Genomic DNA, 17418 nt, shown 5'->3' with positions numbered 1-17418 from the left:
TTTATGCAGCCCCAGCATACACAAGCTCACCACATGGGTTAGAATTATTTTAACCCCGTTATATTTCTTCATGTGTATATTTTTCATGTTGCTCCACCTAGACTAAAATAACTGCTTTCTCACATTTTATGGTCTCTGAGATCTGGGATCCAGATTATACCGGAGTAAGTAGTAGTGGCTGTGTCTCAAATCGTACACTATGCACTACGTTCTCATAACTGACACTGCTTACATTTACATTTAAAGCATTCAAAAGGTGGCTTTGTACAGAGTGTGCTTGGCAGTCTTTTTTTAAACTGCCTTAGCGTTTGCTTAAGTGCTTAGTGAAGAGGTGGCTCTTCATTCTTTATTTGAAGACATTTAATGACTCAGCTTTTCAGACAGCCAGGGATAACTTATACACCAAACAGCCATAACATTAAAAGCACCTGCCTAATATTGTGTAGGACACCATTGTGCCTCAACAGCTTGGACCTGTCAAGGCATGGACTCCACAAGACCTCTGAAGGTGTGCTGTGGTATCTGACACCAAGACGTTAGCAGCAGATCCTTTAAGTCCTGTAAGATGTGAGGTGGGGCCTCCATGGATTGAACTTTTTTGTCCAGCACATCCCACAGATGCTTGATCAGGCTAAGTCAACACTTTGAACAATTTGTCATGTTCCTCAAACCATTCCTGAACCATTTTTGCAGTGTGGCAGGGCGCATTATACTGCTGAAAGAGACCATTGCCATTAGGGAATACCGTTGCCATGAAGGGGTGTACTTGGTCTGCAACAATGTTTATGTAGGTGGCACATGTCAAAGTTACATCCACATGAATGCCAGACCCCAAGGTTTCCCAGTAGAACATTCCCTAGTTTATCACACAATAGTGCATCCTGGTGCCATCTCTTTCCCAGGTAAACGATGCACGCACACCCGGTCATCCACATGATGTAAAAGAAAACATGACCTGTCTGCGGCTACGCAGCCCCATACACAGCAAGCTGTGATGCACTGTGTGTTCTGACACCTGATCAGACCAGACAGGATAGCCTTCATTCCCCATGCGCAACAGTGAGCCTTGGGCGCCCATGGCCATGTCACTGGTTCACTGGTTGTGCTTCCTGTGCATTTTTGATAAACTGACATTATACACTATAGACACACTGTCTGCATTTTGCAGTTGTTTGCAGAAATTTATTATACAGTATTTAATCACAATTATTTGCTATAAAACAGTTATTTGCTGTAAATCAGTCCTTGGTCTTACCCATTGTTATGAATGACTAAGGGAATTTGGCCTATGTGTTACCTCACATTTATACCCCTGTGAAACAGGAGGTCATGGTTGAACAATTTGCTGTTCCCAGTCAAAAAAAATTAAAAATATCAGTGGGAATATACTTGAAATATATTTTTCTCATATGATTTCATAGTGGTGCCAATAATTGTTGCACACCTACAGTGCATCTGGAAAGTATTCACAGTGCTTCACTTGTCCTACATTTTGTTATGTTACGGCCTTATTCCAAAATGGATTCAATTCATTATTTTCCTCAAAATTCTACAAACAATACCCCGTAATGACAACGTGGAAGAAGTTTGTTTGAAAGCTTTGCAAATTTATTAAAGATAAAAAACAACAAAAAAAGCACATGTACATAAGTATTCACAGCCTTTGCCATGACACTCAAAATTGAGCTCAGGTGCATCCTGTTTCCTCTGATCATCCTTGAGATGTTTCTGCAACGTGATTGGAGTCCACCTGTGGTAAATTCAGTTGATTGGACATGATTTGGAAAGGCACACACCTGTCTATATAAGGTCCCACAGTTAACAATGCATGTCAGAGCACAAACCAAGCCATGAAGTCCAAGGAACTGTCTGTAGACCTCCGAGACAGGATTGTATCGAGGCATATAGTGCTACAGTGAGACAGGAAGGACAGCTTATCGTCCTTGCAGTAGAAAATTACATGTAACCATGTGTCCCCCCAGATGTGATCGAGAACTTGCAAATGCCTTGGTGGAAGAGTGGGGTAACATCTCACAGCTAGAACTGACAAGTCTGGTGCAGTCCATGGTGATGAGATGCACTGTAGTACTTAAAGCAGCTGTTACTTTTGTTATTGATCCCCTTTGATCAGGGACGCATTATTTCATTTCTGTTCGTCATATGTCTGTGAAACTTGTTCATTTTATGTCTCAGTTCTTGAATGTTTTTATGTTAATACAAATATTTACAGATGTTCAAAATTTGCTGGAAATAAAAGCAGTTGAATGTGAGAAGACGTTTCTTTTTTGCTGAGTATGTGTTGTGCATTATACAGTACGTTGTATATGTACAATATAAGCAAGACGCATAATTGTTATTTTCTGGTTACGGACATCAGTACATTTTAATAACTGGTGCTGCGTGTCATTGAATGCCATAGAACATTAGCTTTTTCCCATAAATACAATACCATATATACAGTACATTTAAACAATAATGGACTTTTCTCTAATGTTCTGCTTAGTGACTTTTCCAAGGAAATGACAAGATTTTAATGTCAGGTTCTTAATGTCGAAGGATACAGGCTGACTATTAAGACTTTGCTCTAAACAGAAGCGACAAATCACATCCAGCTGCTTTGAGTCATTGAGCCATGCCAGAGCCCCAAAATGATAAAAGTTGTAGAAACATAAACTAATGTGTGTCTGCAGTGTAACATCATTTATGCTTAGTGTGGGACTATTTAAAAAATTCAAACCACATGCAAACCACATGCAAAACAAACTATTGAGAAAAATTAGTACCACTGATCTCTAAAGCAGGCTGCTATCACTGAGTGCCAGAGGGTTCTGCATTCCATTATTTCCCAACAGTTCCAGCACATCATCTCGGAATTAATTGTTTTATACACTATATGGCCAAATGTTTGAGGACACCTGACCATGAGACTTATATGTGCTTCTTGAATGCCCCATTAAAGACGTATTCCCCTTTGTTGTTATAATAACCTCCATTCTTCTGGCAAGGCTTTCCACTAGATTTTGGAGCATGGCAGTTGGGATTTTTGCCCATTCAGCCACAAGAGCATTAGTGAGGTCAAGCACTGATGTCAAGCGAGGAGGCCTGGGGTGCAGTTGGCATTCCACTTCATACCAAAGGTGGGGTTGTGGTCAGGGCTCTGTGCAGGCCACTTGAGTTCTTCCACTTCAGCCTTGGCAAACCATGTCTTCATGGAGCTCGCATTGTGCACAGGGGCATCGTCACGCTGAAACATGTTTGGACCTCTTACATTTCCCATACATTGAAGGGAAATCTTATATCTATAACGTACAAAGATGTCCTGTACTATTGTGTGCTTCAGACTCTGTGGCAACAGTTTGGGTGTGATGGTCAGGTGTCCACAAACATTTAGCTATGTAGTGTATTTCAGGCATAGATCAGGAAAGTAAGATAACAGGAAATTACAGGCCTTTCTTAAATGACTTGATTTTAAAATGTTGCTACCCTACTACACTAGGTTCAAGATAATTAATGGTTCTTGTGCTGGAAGTGTGTACAATATGGACTGTTTTGGAAAAAGTATGAATATTGTTTTGATAAAGTCAGTGCTAGTAGACTAAGTTTCGAAATATGTTGTTTTACAGTAACTGATCTTTAAAAATTTATTTTTTTAAATGTTACATTTATAAATGTTAAAAATAAATCTGAAAAAAAAGGCTTAAAAACATGTGAAATTTGTTTTATGAGGAAAGGGTAGAAACCCTGTGGTCAAGTACATAGTGCATAGTGTAAGAATATACTACATTCAGCTCATTCTCTCTATAGCTCAGTGTTTTTTGCTTTTGACTTCCCTGCCAGTATTCCAGCCTCAGCTCTTTTATGACCATGGATTTTGGAAGAGGTACTGCAAACGTGGCCAGCTGTCTCTGGCTCTTGTTTGTAACTCCAGAGCTTTGGGTTTACCTGGTGATCAAATTCCAGTTAACAAATGACTCGGTAATATCAATTCAGCTAATTGGTCTTTGGCAAACTTTGACTTTAGTAGAAGCGGGATTAAAAAAAGTACACACGGAGGGTTGCACTTTTTCATAGTTATCTTTTTCATATTTAAAGCAAAAAAAAAAAAATTATTTGGGACATTGCTATTTAGGGACTTTTATTGGTGCAGTTAAATGTGTGGTTAAAACGGCCGTAAATAACACCTCAAACTGTGTTTCACTTAACAGCCCTACACAGCCATAAACTACATTTCCATATTCACTAGTTTTTTGGCTGCAATGAGAAATACAAATAAATGAATGAATAAAAATTAATAAAAATTCATTTAAATGACTCTGTATAGGATAATACTTGCGGAAATGGATGGATGGAACGCTACTTTCCATATATCTAAGCTTAATAGAGAACAAAAATTGAACAAAAGACATCACAACGCACAAGAAGTAATGAAGTAACATATGATATCAAGCCACAATATGTTTTGTGGTTATGCTGACCAATAGAGCAATGTAATACTTTTAGAATACAATATGGTAATAGTACTGTAAACCATTCTTTGAGGTCCAGCAATTATTATCATATGAAAATTTTAGCACATGCCTACTCCTCAGATAATTGAAAATGTTATCATAACATTTTGTAATGTTTTTGACAAGGTTTAAAAGGGTTATCTGGTAACTTTACAAAAATTATGTTTTGGAAATGTTCTAAAACATATTCTGTAATAATGGTTTGTTTCATAATGTTACCACAGTGGCCACAGTTAGACAAAACTAGCATTATGCAAACATTATGATATGTAATATGACATGTAATATCATGTTGTTAGAACATTTATAAATGTTATATTAAAACATTCTCAGAAAAACCCCAAAACTTTACAGATTGAATGTTTTTACAACAAACAGTTCCTAGAACCATAACATGCATATACCTTTCTGCAAACCTGAAATTGTGTAGGCATAGGATCAAAAATTAGTCATTTAAATTGGTTTTCTAAACCCTTAGAGCAAATCCAGCTCTGCCCTAAACTACCTTTCTTTTCCCTGATGGGGAATACACATACTTTCTTTCCCTGTAAATTGGCTTGTAGGATTGAGGCTGTAGTCTCTCTTGTGTATAATTTGAACCGTCAAAAATCAATACAGATGTTGGAATGCCTGTGTCCGAAATCTGAGTCAGTCCCCAAGAAGTGCTTATTTTTTCATGTACTACTGTACAGTTGCAGTCAAAATTATTCAACCCCCATTGCAAATCAGGTATATTGTCAAAATTTACAGACTTTCAGCTGTTTGCAATGAACAAATCAAACAAAAGCAATTGAAATAGTTCAACACAACGAATGCTTCAAGTGGTTTCCCCAAATTTAACTGAGAGTTCTTTGCCATGAGGTGCCATGTTGAACTTCCAGTGACCGGTATGAGGGAGTGTGAGCGCGATGACACCAAATTTAACACACCTGCTCCCCATTCACACCTGAGACCTTGTAACACTAACAAGTCACATGACACCGGGGAGGGAAAATGCCTAATTGGGCCCAATTTGGACATTTTCACTTAGGGGTGTACTCACTTTTGTTGCCAGCGGTTTAGACATTAATGGCTATGTGTTGAGTTATTTTGAGGGGACAGCAAATTTACACTGTTACACAAGCTGTACACTCACTACTTTACACTGTAGCAAAGTGTCATTTCTTCAGTGTTGTCACATGACAAGATATAATCAAATATTTACAAAAACGTGAGGGGCGTACTCACTTTTATGAGATACTGTAACTGTAAGTGATCATCTTTATTGTTTCACTGACAGTGACTCAAATTCTGCAGAGAGAACAGAGACTCCAGCATCAATTTTGTCTACTGTAATACTATCAGTATGAAATTTGTCTACTGTATCATTCTACTTTAAGAAAAAAATTTTTGTTTTGACTAGATAAGATTCAGAAATGCGTATAGTCTACAGTATGTCCAGTCTCAACAGCAGATGATTAGAATGCAAGATAGCGAGTGTTTAATCTTTTGTACACTTTTCTGGCCACAACTGGCTGTCTATACTTTTGTGTATACATACTACAATACACTGGTTCCTAGCGAGAACATTTAGAACAGTGTAACACAGTGATCTTTTTGTAGTTACTTTTACAATATTAACTCAAAATATAGCAACTGTAAAGCGGTTAGTGGTGAGTGAATGAGATAATTTCTGACAGATTATGGTAAAAGGTTTATGATTGGTTGTCTGCCCTGTCAGTCAAATGTCCTGTTTCTAACCATTATTATATCTTTATTGACAAAATGTACCAAAACAGTACATGACAACATCATATGTTGTTAAGTTATATGATATTTGACCATTTCTATGTTTACAACAGTAATGTTAGCCTTTCAGAGATCTGCTTTGAGTTTGGGAACCCATGGGACAATGAAAAGCCTCAGTCATTAACATGAGCACATATTGGACACTGCAGGTTACTTGCACAACATGTTTACTGCATTCATTTTTTAGTAAATGATGTATCCTCGCATAGTCACTGCGGTTTAAATGACAAATTTGTTTACATTTTGGGAAGAAGACCACGTACATTCATTGGAATATATTGTGGGTGGGTGCATACAAAAACAATAACTGTGGAAGTCTGAGGAATTGGTCAGAATTCCCACGGGAGAGGGTGGAAGTGGGATTAAAAAATACACTCTAGTATTGTAGGTTTTGATGGACACGTTAGACACAATATTGTGAAATGATGTGTGCAGTGGTATTGATATTCAAACTCCAGACACTTGACTTTGACCTCCATTCCACCTACTATATCTATAAAAGTGAAATGCGATCACATTCAGTAAGTGATATACAGCACAGTTCTCTAATGGACTACATGATCTACATCCAGTTAGAGCTCATACTTTCTATGTCTCTGCCTGAGATCCCACATTAGAGCTCTGCTTTTAGCAGCAATGTTAGATATTCATTTGCACCAGCAAGTCACTATGTATGCCACAAAGCCAATAACAGGGGTAAACTGTAATTGTGGCCTCTGTCATGCTGAATTTGAACCAGCATCTATGAAAAATCAATAAAGTCGTTGGGACTGTGTATGTCTCTCCGAAGACTTGCAAATCTGTGTGTTAGAACAAAACAATAAAATGGTGCTTCTCTTTTCATCTACTACATCACTGGAAGTGGTCATTTTTTCAATTTCACAGCTGGTGGCTCAAACTCTGTGGAGACAACACAGACCACATCCTCGATTTTGTCTACTATAACACTATTAGTATGATATATGTCTTCTATATCAAAATACTCAGAGGCATTTTAGCATAAAGGGCAGTTTTGACTAGAGATAGATTATGTAGTCAATTGAATAATGTGCAGCTACATGCTGCCTTTTTACATGTTAGATCTCTACTGTTCTCTGACGATCAATTTTTTTACATTATTGTCATGCTTTGTCTATCATATAGATATAAGTGAGACCATCATATGACTATTACAGACATATTAGAGGTTTATTTTCTATCCCACTCCTGTCCACTCTCACAGTTATTTCTGTTTGGACCTGTCCATGGTGTTTTCTAATGAATGTAATTAGTTATATTTTACAAAATATCATTTGCATTTATTTATTTATTTGTTTGTTTGTTTATTTATTTATTACTGTAGCATACCAATGCGCATAGCTTTCTGCTAAATGTATTCTTGTATGGCATCATAAAAATGAAACTACTATTAAAGAGTGTTTTTTTTTTAAATGCTTAAAACAAACAAAAAAAAATTTAGCTAAGTGTTTTGTTCATTTTTAAAAAAAAAAGCCCTTTAAGTGAGTTTTACTGAACTTTAGTGGAAATGTTCTGGCATTCTTTACCCCAACAAAGAAATTCTTCCCAAAAAATCTACAGTACGATTTCTCTGTACTGACACTTACTAATAAGGGTCTCGTTTATGCTTAGTTTGTCCTTTTAATTTCTGTTTTTTTGTTGTTGTTGTTGTTGGATTATGAATTGTTACATATTCACCTTGTATTTGGAGGTCCAGGGCAAGAAAATGAGCAATTTATTGGTGTCTCTGGTCAAATAGCATTCTCAGGTAACATACAGCTGAGATTATTGTCCACAACTGAACTTTCTTCAGTGCTGGCTCTGTTAATGAAACCATTTTTTATATTCCTGTTTTATTCAGTGGTAAGGCTGAGCAAGTCACTATGACTAGAAAAAGAAAAGAAAATAGTCAATTGTTTGCCAGAACTTGGATTATTAAATAAAAGCAGACAAATTAAGGGACAAATGACACAGAGTCATACAACTGGTTCTGACTCTGATGCCTCTTCATAGCTAGGGTTCTTGGTTTGGATTATGAAAAATTAATACGGTGAAGAAGACCATTTAGAGTTCACTAGTAATAGTTCATGACCCAGAAAAATGTCTGGTGATAGCAACTGCATAAATGCAAGATACGTAAGGAATAAAGCATTACAGGGCACACAGTTACAGGAAAATAATCAATGATGTTGTGATTGCGCCAGACATGAAGCAGAGTTACTGCCCTGAAGCTGATTATTTTCGAATATCATCACATCCTGAAGTGTTTTCTTCACGTCATACCTCAGCAAAAGCCAAGTATTATGTCCAATTTGGTGAATGAATGTATGGCAGGTCATACTTTTATCAGTTTATAATTACATTTGATGTTGTGGAACATCCGCAAGATAAATTTCATATATATATATAACATGGTTTTAAGTAAAATTAGGTAGAGATAATGTGGTAGTGGAAAAGTGAATGGCCTTGTGGTGGGGTAGGTGGTGTTTAGTGGGGGGCCCATGCAAAGTCTTTTCTTAGGACCCCCAACATTTCAGGGAGGCCACTGGTTACGCAGCTGTTTGCACTGTAAGTCACTCTGGAATAAATAGAAAGTTAAATGATTGGCATCTGGTGTCTTACAATGTGTATGTGAACAAAGTTGTAAAGATTCAAATTGCTTCAAACTCCAGACGTATGCTTTTTTTTTTTTTTTTTTTTTTTTGTATGGGGTAGAGTTAAAAAGTGCGACTCTTGTGTTGCTGATGACAGGGTTGGAAAACAGATGGTCTCTTTCTCTCTCATCCTGACCTGTGTGAACAGAGTTTGCACAGACTTGTCTTTTAAAGGTTTATCTCTGTGAAGTGTAAACAGAAAAATAAACTCTGAGCTTACCTTCACTGCCTTTAATGGCTGTCTTTTTTTTTTTTTTGCTTTAAGTGACAACTTTTGAAGCTTTCCAGTCTTGCTTTTCGGAACCCCTTATTTAAGTGTTTATTTTTTCTGGCACTTAATCGGCGAAAGCTTCTAATAAACATATTTACACAACATCGCTGCTGTCATTATTGATGGCTGGCTGGTTTATTATAAAGATGTGTAATGGTCTGAGAGACACGCAAACTGCCGTATCAGATTCAAAGCTGCCATTAGTAACATCAGCATTTGCAAAACTTTAATTGGCCCTTAGGGTGAATATATTTTTTTTTTAATAGCTTCTTTAAATACGCCGCTACTGCATGTAATCCGGAGTGTCTGTCATAGTCCATTTTCATCTGCAGAATCACTCAACATGTGTTTTATTCCCAGTGCGCACCACGTAAGGAATGTGTTTGGTCATTTTCTTTTTTGTCTGGCATCTCATAGGAAGTGGTAAAATAAACCATTACATAAGCTTTTTAATAACTACTTACTCCATTTAAATTCCCCCCAAGATTGCATTTTTATTGCCCACTTGTTTATGGCTTTGGAGTGGCTTGTCGAGCCTGATTTATAGGCTTGCCTTAGGCTCTCCTCCCTCTGTAATTTTGGTTCGAAGGCTATTAAAACTTTAGTTTTGAAAGTAAATTTACAGTTGGATAAAAAGGGCAAACACACAAGTCGAGAAATAAAAGGCTTCTGGTTTGACTCAGCTGATATTTCAAATCCGTTTGTAAAAAAAAGAAAAAAAAAAACAGTTTCCAAACTGAATCAACTCAGTGATGTCCAGGTGAGAGGATTCGATACACGGCAAATCTCAAAGTAAACAACGGGGAGCTTTTTTCATTCAGAGACCTTGGACTGTTTAAATAGCTTCAGTGTTGAACCAGAACCATGAAAAGAAAGCTTCTTGTTTTACAGCTGCAGGCAGAAATCCAGAATAAAATGAATTCATACCATGACAACTGTCTAACACAATATCACGGTTCACAGTGCAGCATGGTATCTGCTTACAACTTTCTGTTTTCAAAGATTTCAAGCGCTTACAGAACCTGAAATATGCCTACACGCTCAGAAAAGAGGGTACTAAGCTATACCTGTCCTTGTTGTTGGGGTGGTGCCCTTATATTTTGTACCTTTTAATGTATCTTTCACTTTGAAATGTGGATATTGTACTTTAAAAAAAATATTTAAGGAACATAATTTGACTGTAATTATCTGTCTATGTAAATGATATATACTAAAGGTACTCCTTGAAGGTACAACCACAGTGACAAGAAAAAGTACAGTTTACTATCCTTTTTTCCACTGGAGTACAAATGAAAATGACAAATGATATAAAATATGCAGGAGAATGGAAGACATACAAATTAATTACAATCAAGATGTCAGGTCAATGCCAGAACTCTGTTTCCCAGAACACACCATGGCATACAAACGTGGCTGCTATGTGATATGCTTAGTTTAGCTAGTGTGGTTCTCATTGGGAAAACTACACTGCCTACTTTACACCTTTACAATGTTCCAGTGTTCATGTTCCAATAGCCTTTATGTTACTAATCACTATCAGTAACAGTGACAATCATGATCACAATTCACGTTTGGATTCAATATTGTAACCCTTTCCAAGTGAGGGAGTGAGGGACTCCAGAAAGTTTAGGGGTGGGGCTAAAAGGAAAAGTCCTATGAATTATGGCTATAAACGTTCGAGACTAGAAGTAAAGTGGCATCCTAACTCATAAAGTGACATGTAAAATATGACCTGAATGTATGAATGAATAATGATTCAGAAATGTCATATGACCAATAATTGTCAAAGATTTATGTTGCATCATAGATCATAGAAGGTTTTTTTCTAAGTTGAGCTGTAGTCCATTCCGGCTACTGTCAGAATATGACACACTTCTACTGCTGTGGTTCTCCTTAAACCAGTCTGATTCATCCTTATGCTCTGTTTCTGTGTACAGTTTTTCAGCACTTGGATACCTTAAAGAATCCACTTCACTAAAACAGTTGAAAGTCTCACCTTTTCTTCAATAATCTCACTGGATGTTGTAGACCTGTAGTTAAGAACTGCAGACGTAATCATTAAGACTGTCCTGTGCTCATCCCAGATACTAAGTACCCTTTCAACACTGTACTGTTTTTACCCTTATATCACACTGTAGTATAATTATTTAAAATCCCACTATCCAGTGTCACCTACAGTATGATGGGTTCCATTTTGAGATTCCTCTCTGTTACATCCAAATCCACCACCAATCCTGAACCAGCTCACTCACCCTAATCTTTATGAGATTTAACTATTTTCCTAAGTGCATTTTTGAACATTGTTTTCCCAGTTTGCCATTATTATTAATTTTTTTTTTTACCAATTTGACATTCTCTATGATTTGTTTATGAGCTTGATTGCCATGCATTGTTCTCAAAATCCCATTGATTGACCCCAGCATGCTTTCTGATTACAATTTGAATTTTCAAATTAAAGCTTGCTGCTTCCACTTCATGACACTCTGAAATTTTTCTTCCTTTTGGAGCTTTTCCTTGCTACTCTCTTAGCTTGCTCATTGGGGATCTAAATATATATCCAAATCCCCGCCTTGTGCCCAATGCTCCCTGGGATTGGCTCCAGGTTCCCCCCTGACCCTGAAGAAGGAGTAAGCGGTAGAAGATGGATGGATGGATGGATATATATCCAAATATGCATTGGGACAATGCGTTTTATTAAAAGTGCTATACAAATAAAATTGAAAAGAAAACTAATTCACAAAATCAATTTAGACAATGGTTTATGATGAAATTGTAAATTGTGAGGGATTCTGATGCACTTCACCTCTACTTTCACAGACATTTCAGTAACTATTATTTAACCAAAAGTTGTACTTTGTGTAGATTTACTCTCAGGATAAGAGGTAGACATGAATTTATCTCCTGCAATATGTTCAACTTTGGATGATTAGTTAAAATGACTCATTGAGCTTTTGTTAATCGAGTAATCATGATTTAGAAACTCGATTTATCACCTTCACACCTGATGTTTCTGTTCAGTATTTTAAAAAAAAACAAAACAATCTAGACATCATTAGACTCATATAGACAAAACGACACATTGTGATAAATGGCAATCAAGTTTAATGAAAGTTTCCCCCCTTCTCTCTCTGGTAATTTGCCCTTATTGATCTCTCTGTCTGACTTTCCTCAATGCTACCACTGTTGCGTGATATTGCATTAGGAGTGTCAGTAAAAAGTATCAGACATGCTGTTAAAACTGATCAAATTTAGACGTATCTGAAAAAAAAAGAAATGAAGATGGACAAGCTTGAAATTGTCATGACCATTAAACTTCATTATCAGTTGTGAAGTTTTGATGCCATAAGGTTAATATGAGATGTGGTGTAGAGACAGTGACACACAGCTATAACATGGCCACACACACACACACACACACACACACACTGACTTATTTCCTCTTCTGTTGCAGAAATTGAGCCGTGGCTCCATCGTTTTAGAGCTGAGGGCACAGTGGATTACTCACAGCTGACCTTCGACCCTGGGCAGAACGAGCTGATTGTGGGGGCGAGGTAATGAACTCTTACTCTCCTAGCATGTCAAATTCAATTCTTAGGTTCTGGTCAGGTCAAATCAACCTCACTTTTCCAAAACACTAACTTTTCCAACCTTATTACAGATACTAAATTAGTGGCATGATGCTGGGATATTGCTAATTTGATCAGGTGTAAAAAAGCGTCATTAACTGGAAATGAAACCATAAATGTGAACGCGTCATTGGGCTCTTTCTATCCATCTCTAAATAACCAGAGCGATGTTTTCGACAGCCTCCTGCAGAATATTGTCACAGACCTGCTTTCTCAAAAAAAAAAACAGGAGAGAGAAAAGGAAATTTGTTGGCAGCTGGGAACATCTCCAAGCAATTATTTAGTGACAACTGCGGGTTTGAGATGAACGGGTGTTAACAGTCCACTTCCCCAGAGAAACAGTGCCAGAAGAGTAATTAGTTAGTTTGTTGTTGTTGTTGTTTTTTCCAGGAAACAGGAATCTCACTTTAGAATTAATTCATTGTGGGTTTCTCATTTGCCTTATGCTAAAAAAGTCCTTTGACCTGAAACTAGAGGAAATGAAGTCTGGCTTTTTAACCCACTGCTTCTGTTCAAGTTTTCAATTTGCATTAACTTCCTTACAGTTTTCAGTTTGGGGAACATACTTTCTGAACTCATATTAATGTAGAGAGATGGACTCTAACAGTTCTTGGGGGCGGATTCAGACGTTTTTGCCTGGATTGTAAAGATTTCAAATTATTGATTGTTGATTTGCTGTCAATAAACTTCCACAAAAACATGTGTTGTACTCCTTTACAGCGTGTTAGAGTCTGTGTGAGAGCAGCATTGATTGATTCTAGTTGTAATGCAGTACGAGGCAATCGATAGACGTGTCAATACAGTAAATGGCCCTTAATCACAGTAGTGCATACTCTAAAAATGCTCCTGATTGCTACTTCATCGTGCTGGAGAACCCAGTATTGAGCAGTCCCTCCAGGATTTTGCAATCACAGAAATTTAATGCAAAATCATGCAAACTCTGCAATATTCTGAGGAGCTTGCCATTTTTCTAAATTACCACAGATTTTCTGCAGATTTGGGTCAAGACACGTCATGTGATGTCATCACAACGCACATTCAGTCTTAGCCCTGTTCATTGAATATGAGTACAATTAAAAGGTCTCATTTACCTGTTCCAGTAGTGTCTGGCAAACTTCAGATGCTTGAGATTGTTTTTGGATGAGAGTAGAGGCTTTTTTCTTGAAACCCTTCCAAACAGCTTGTGGTGATGTAGGTGACTTCAGATTGTAGTTTTGGAGACTTTCTGATCCCAAGATGCAACTAACTTCTGCAGTTCTTCAGCTGTTATTTTTGGAGATTTTTTGTCCACTCGAACCGTCCTCTTCACAGTGCGTTGAGACAAAATAGACACACGTCCAATTCCAGGTCGATTCATAACATTTCCAGTTGACTGGAACTTCTTCATTATTGCCCTGATGGTGGAATCGGGCATTTTCAATGCTTGTGCTATTTTCTTACAGCCACTTCCCATTTCGTGAAGCTCAACAACCTTTTGCCGCACACCACAGCTATATTCCTTGGTCTCACCCATTGTTATGAATGACTAAGGGAATTTGGCCTGTGTGTTACTTCATATTTATACCCCTGTGAAACAGGAAGTCATGCTTGAACAATTTCCTGTTAAAGGCACCCAGGTGTACTAAAAAATTTTAAATATCAGTGGGAATATACTTCAAATATATTTCTCATATGAATTCATAGGGGTGCCAATAATTGTGGCACACATATATTTAACAAAGATATTTCTTTGATAAACCTGTGTTGTGTTTGCAATTGTTTGATATTCATGAAAGCAGAGTATTTTTTGTGAATTTTGTGAACAAAAGATCAAAAGGTTAAACAATAAAGACAATTTTTCACAGCCTTTTTTTGCTCATATTTACCAAGGGTGCCAATATTAGTGGAGGGCACTGTATCTGCTTATACACCTACATTCAAATATGTCCTCTAAAATACTTTTGTTTGTAAAAAAAAAAAACAAAAAAAAAACACCACCACAAAACAAAACAAAACAAAAAAAACACAAATCAACAAACAAACAAAATAACCTCAAGTCTTACCTGAACGGCTAAGGATGGAATTCATACTCCTTAGATGAGTTATCCCATAACTGTTCATTTAATCATGTTAAAATTTTTGACTAACGTGGGTAGCGACATTTTATTTTTTAGTTTAATTATACCAAGTACAGAAAGCTTCTTTTTATTGCATTTTAAACACGTTGACAGTGATCGAACCCAATGTGAAAATCATGCAAAAAATGTCTGACAAAATGAGTTGTTCAGTCTTTCTAACATTGATCCTTGTCACTCTAGTGTGTCAGTTAGTTACTTCAAATGTGGGGAGTTTGGTATGTGGTGTGTGGTATAAAAGGGAGGTGGAGCATGACACTCAGAAACAGCTTCTCAGTTATTGTGTGCAGACATTTTTAAAGAAGCTCCAAACACCACACATGAATTTTCTCAAGACGTTTGGTTCTTAAAGCTTTGTAAACAAGCTCTGATGCGAGGTCTAATAATAAAATAATGGAGGTCTGTCTGTAAATTATACAAAAGCAATAGTAACTTATTGTCCTTGAAGTTTAATCACTTTCTTTCTCAGCACATAGTTGATTGACTTTCATATCAGACTCCGGAGGTCTAAAGTTTGATTTGGACAATAATATAGGTCCATTGATTCTAAACTGGAGGTTATAACTGTCCCTTATTCGTTAGCTCTGTTAGCATCGTCGGTCCAGTACAAACCTAAATAAGCACAATTTAGACAATAAAATATGCATTGGCACATTGGATACATTTGAGATAATGGGTTATCTACTGTTTCAGGTTTTTTGTTCTTTAAAATTGTGTTTAATGGACACACTGGTATAGTGAAGAACTGATAGATTGGCAAATTAAAGGTAATTGTTATAGGTATATTGCTACTACAGTATATCTTAAAAAAAATGAGACGTTGCTAAGTAGGGAAATGGATATACGCTAAAATGGCTAACTGGATAATACACTTGTGGAGAAGTTAAAAATGTTGAGGAACATTCAATTATTCCACACTCATTTGCAGAGAGTTTAAATAAAGTTTCATAACCTCTTCCTTAAATAAAGCAGCCATCCAACAAAGGTCTGCTTCTTTTTTTTTTAATCATAATTCCTCTGTTAGTAAAGTCACCCAGGTTTGTCTTTTCTCTCCCTTTTTTTTCAGAAATCATCTCTTCAGGCTGCATTTGGAGGATCTCTCATTGATCCAGGTGTGAAAACCAGTAGGCTTTTTCTCATTTTCTCTTTTCCTTTAAGCCTCAAAGACATCAGGTCAGCCTCAGATGCTTTGTGCACGGCAAAATTACACTGGCATTCAGAGAGTCTATGGAGCGAGGAAAAAAAAAGTGTTGCAGAGTCTGAAAAAAAAAGGTGTGTTGCAATTGGGAATACAGGCAGCTTAAATAAAAGCAAAAACAGGCAAGACTTAATGGGACAGTGTATATTCTGATGTTTGTAGTAATTTCAGCTTCATATGAGATGACAGTTGAGGCAAGTCCTAAAGACGATTCAGTTACCGGCTGCAAAAGAAGAATGCACCTGAAATAGACTTGTTCTCTTATATAGGAAAGTACAGACATTGTTTTTAGTCTCTACTCATTCATCACTGTTTATATATTCCTCCCAACTATTCGAACTCAGCAGTTTCCTCTCAAGGAGTGTATATTAGTGAACTGTACCGTTTTTTGCTGCTATTGTGTGGCTGCAATTTGATCTTTGTCATCGTTCCCCCTGCAGAGTTAAGCATCTTATAACCCTGTGGGTAGCCATGCAAACATTTAACACCTTTGGGAAATCATTTGGACTTTCTCCCTGTCAACAAACGACTCCTCTGAAGCTCCATATGGGAGAAACAGTGACTGTTGAGACTTGTAAAGATTATGTAAAATACTGGCCTCCCACAGCTTAGAGTTAGGTTGTTGTAGTCAAGCATGCCCAGAGAAAACAAGATGAGTCTTGAAAATTTGCTGATTAGCTTCTGCTTTTGCTTCAATCCTGCTCCAGTCTGTGCTTCTGATAATCGTTAACATCTCTTCCTATCAGTTGGGGTTAAGTCTAATTTGTCTCACCTGTGTGTTGTTCTGTTGTCATGTCCAGTATTGATTTTTCCCTACTTGTGATTTGCCATTTATTTAATCATCTATAGCATTTTCACCATTTCAGGTTTAAGGAGAGTATGAGTGGGCGTTACAATATTACCAACATGACCAGTCGGGCATCGTTTGACGGGTTTGTGCAGAATTTCAACCTCCCCAGCAGAATCCAGCTCCCTTCACATGCATGTTACAGAGTAGGGATACTCAAGATTTCTGTTGTTTCTGTTCAGAAGAAGTGACTGAATAGGCTAATGTGCTCGCAGTGAGAAGTCAGATTCCACTGGGAAATTGGCATTCAGCTAAAAACCACTTCTGGTCTAATTAGATTTTTTTTTTGGCATCCCTAATAAATATAGTTAACTGATGCGACTTATATACTTATCTAATGATGGCTAAGTTGAACAACCAATGATAGATTTTAATTCATTGTAATAAACTCAAAACATTCTCTATTTAGCGAGTG

General features: G+C 37.1%; 1 protein-coding gene across 2 annotated transcripts in view; it reads left to right on the top strand.

Moving 5' to 3' along the window:
• The window catches only part of sema5a (sema domain, seven thrombospondin repeats (type 1 and type 1-like), transmembrane domain (TM) and short cytoplasmic domain, (semaphorin) 5A), a 241796-nt gene that overhangs the window by 63282 nt on the left and 161096 nt on the right, over positions 1–17418 (top strand). For both annotated transcript variants that reach the window (XM_053611959.1, XM_053611960.1), the window contains 2 exons: positions 12670–12769; positions 16025–16070. In XM_053611959.1, coding sequence (XP_053467934.1) covers positions 12670–12769; positions 16025–16070 — 146 coding nt within the window. The remainder of the gene's footprint in view (positions 1–12669; positions 12770–16024; positions 16071–17418) is intronic.

The sequence above is a fragment of the Ictalurus furcatus genome, chromosome 23, assembly GCF_023375685.1.
Source record: "Ictalurus furcatus strain D&B chromosome 23, Billie_1.0, whole genome shotgun sequence".
NCBI lineage: Eukaryota > Metazoa > Chordata > Actinopteri > Siluriformes > Ictaluridae > Ictalurus > Ictalurus furcatus.
The sequence above is the reverse complement of the archived record's forward strand: the minus strand, read 5'-3'. Positions and strand labels throughout refer to the sequence as shown.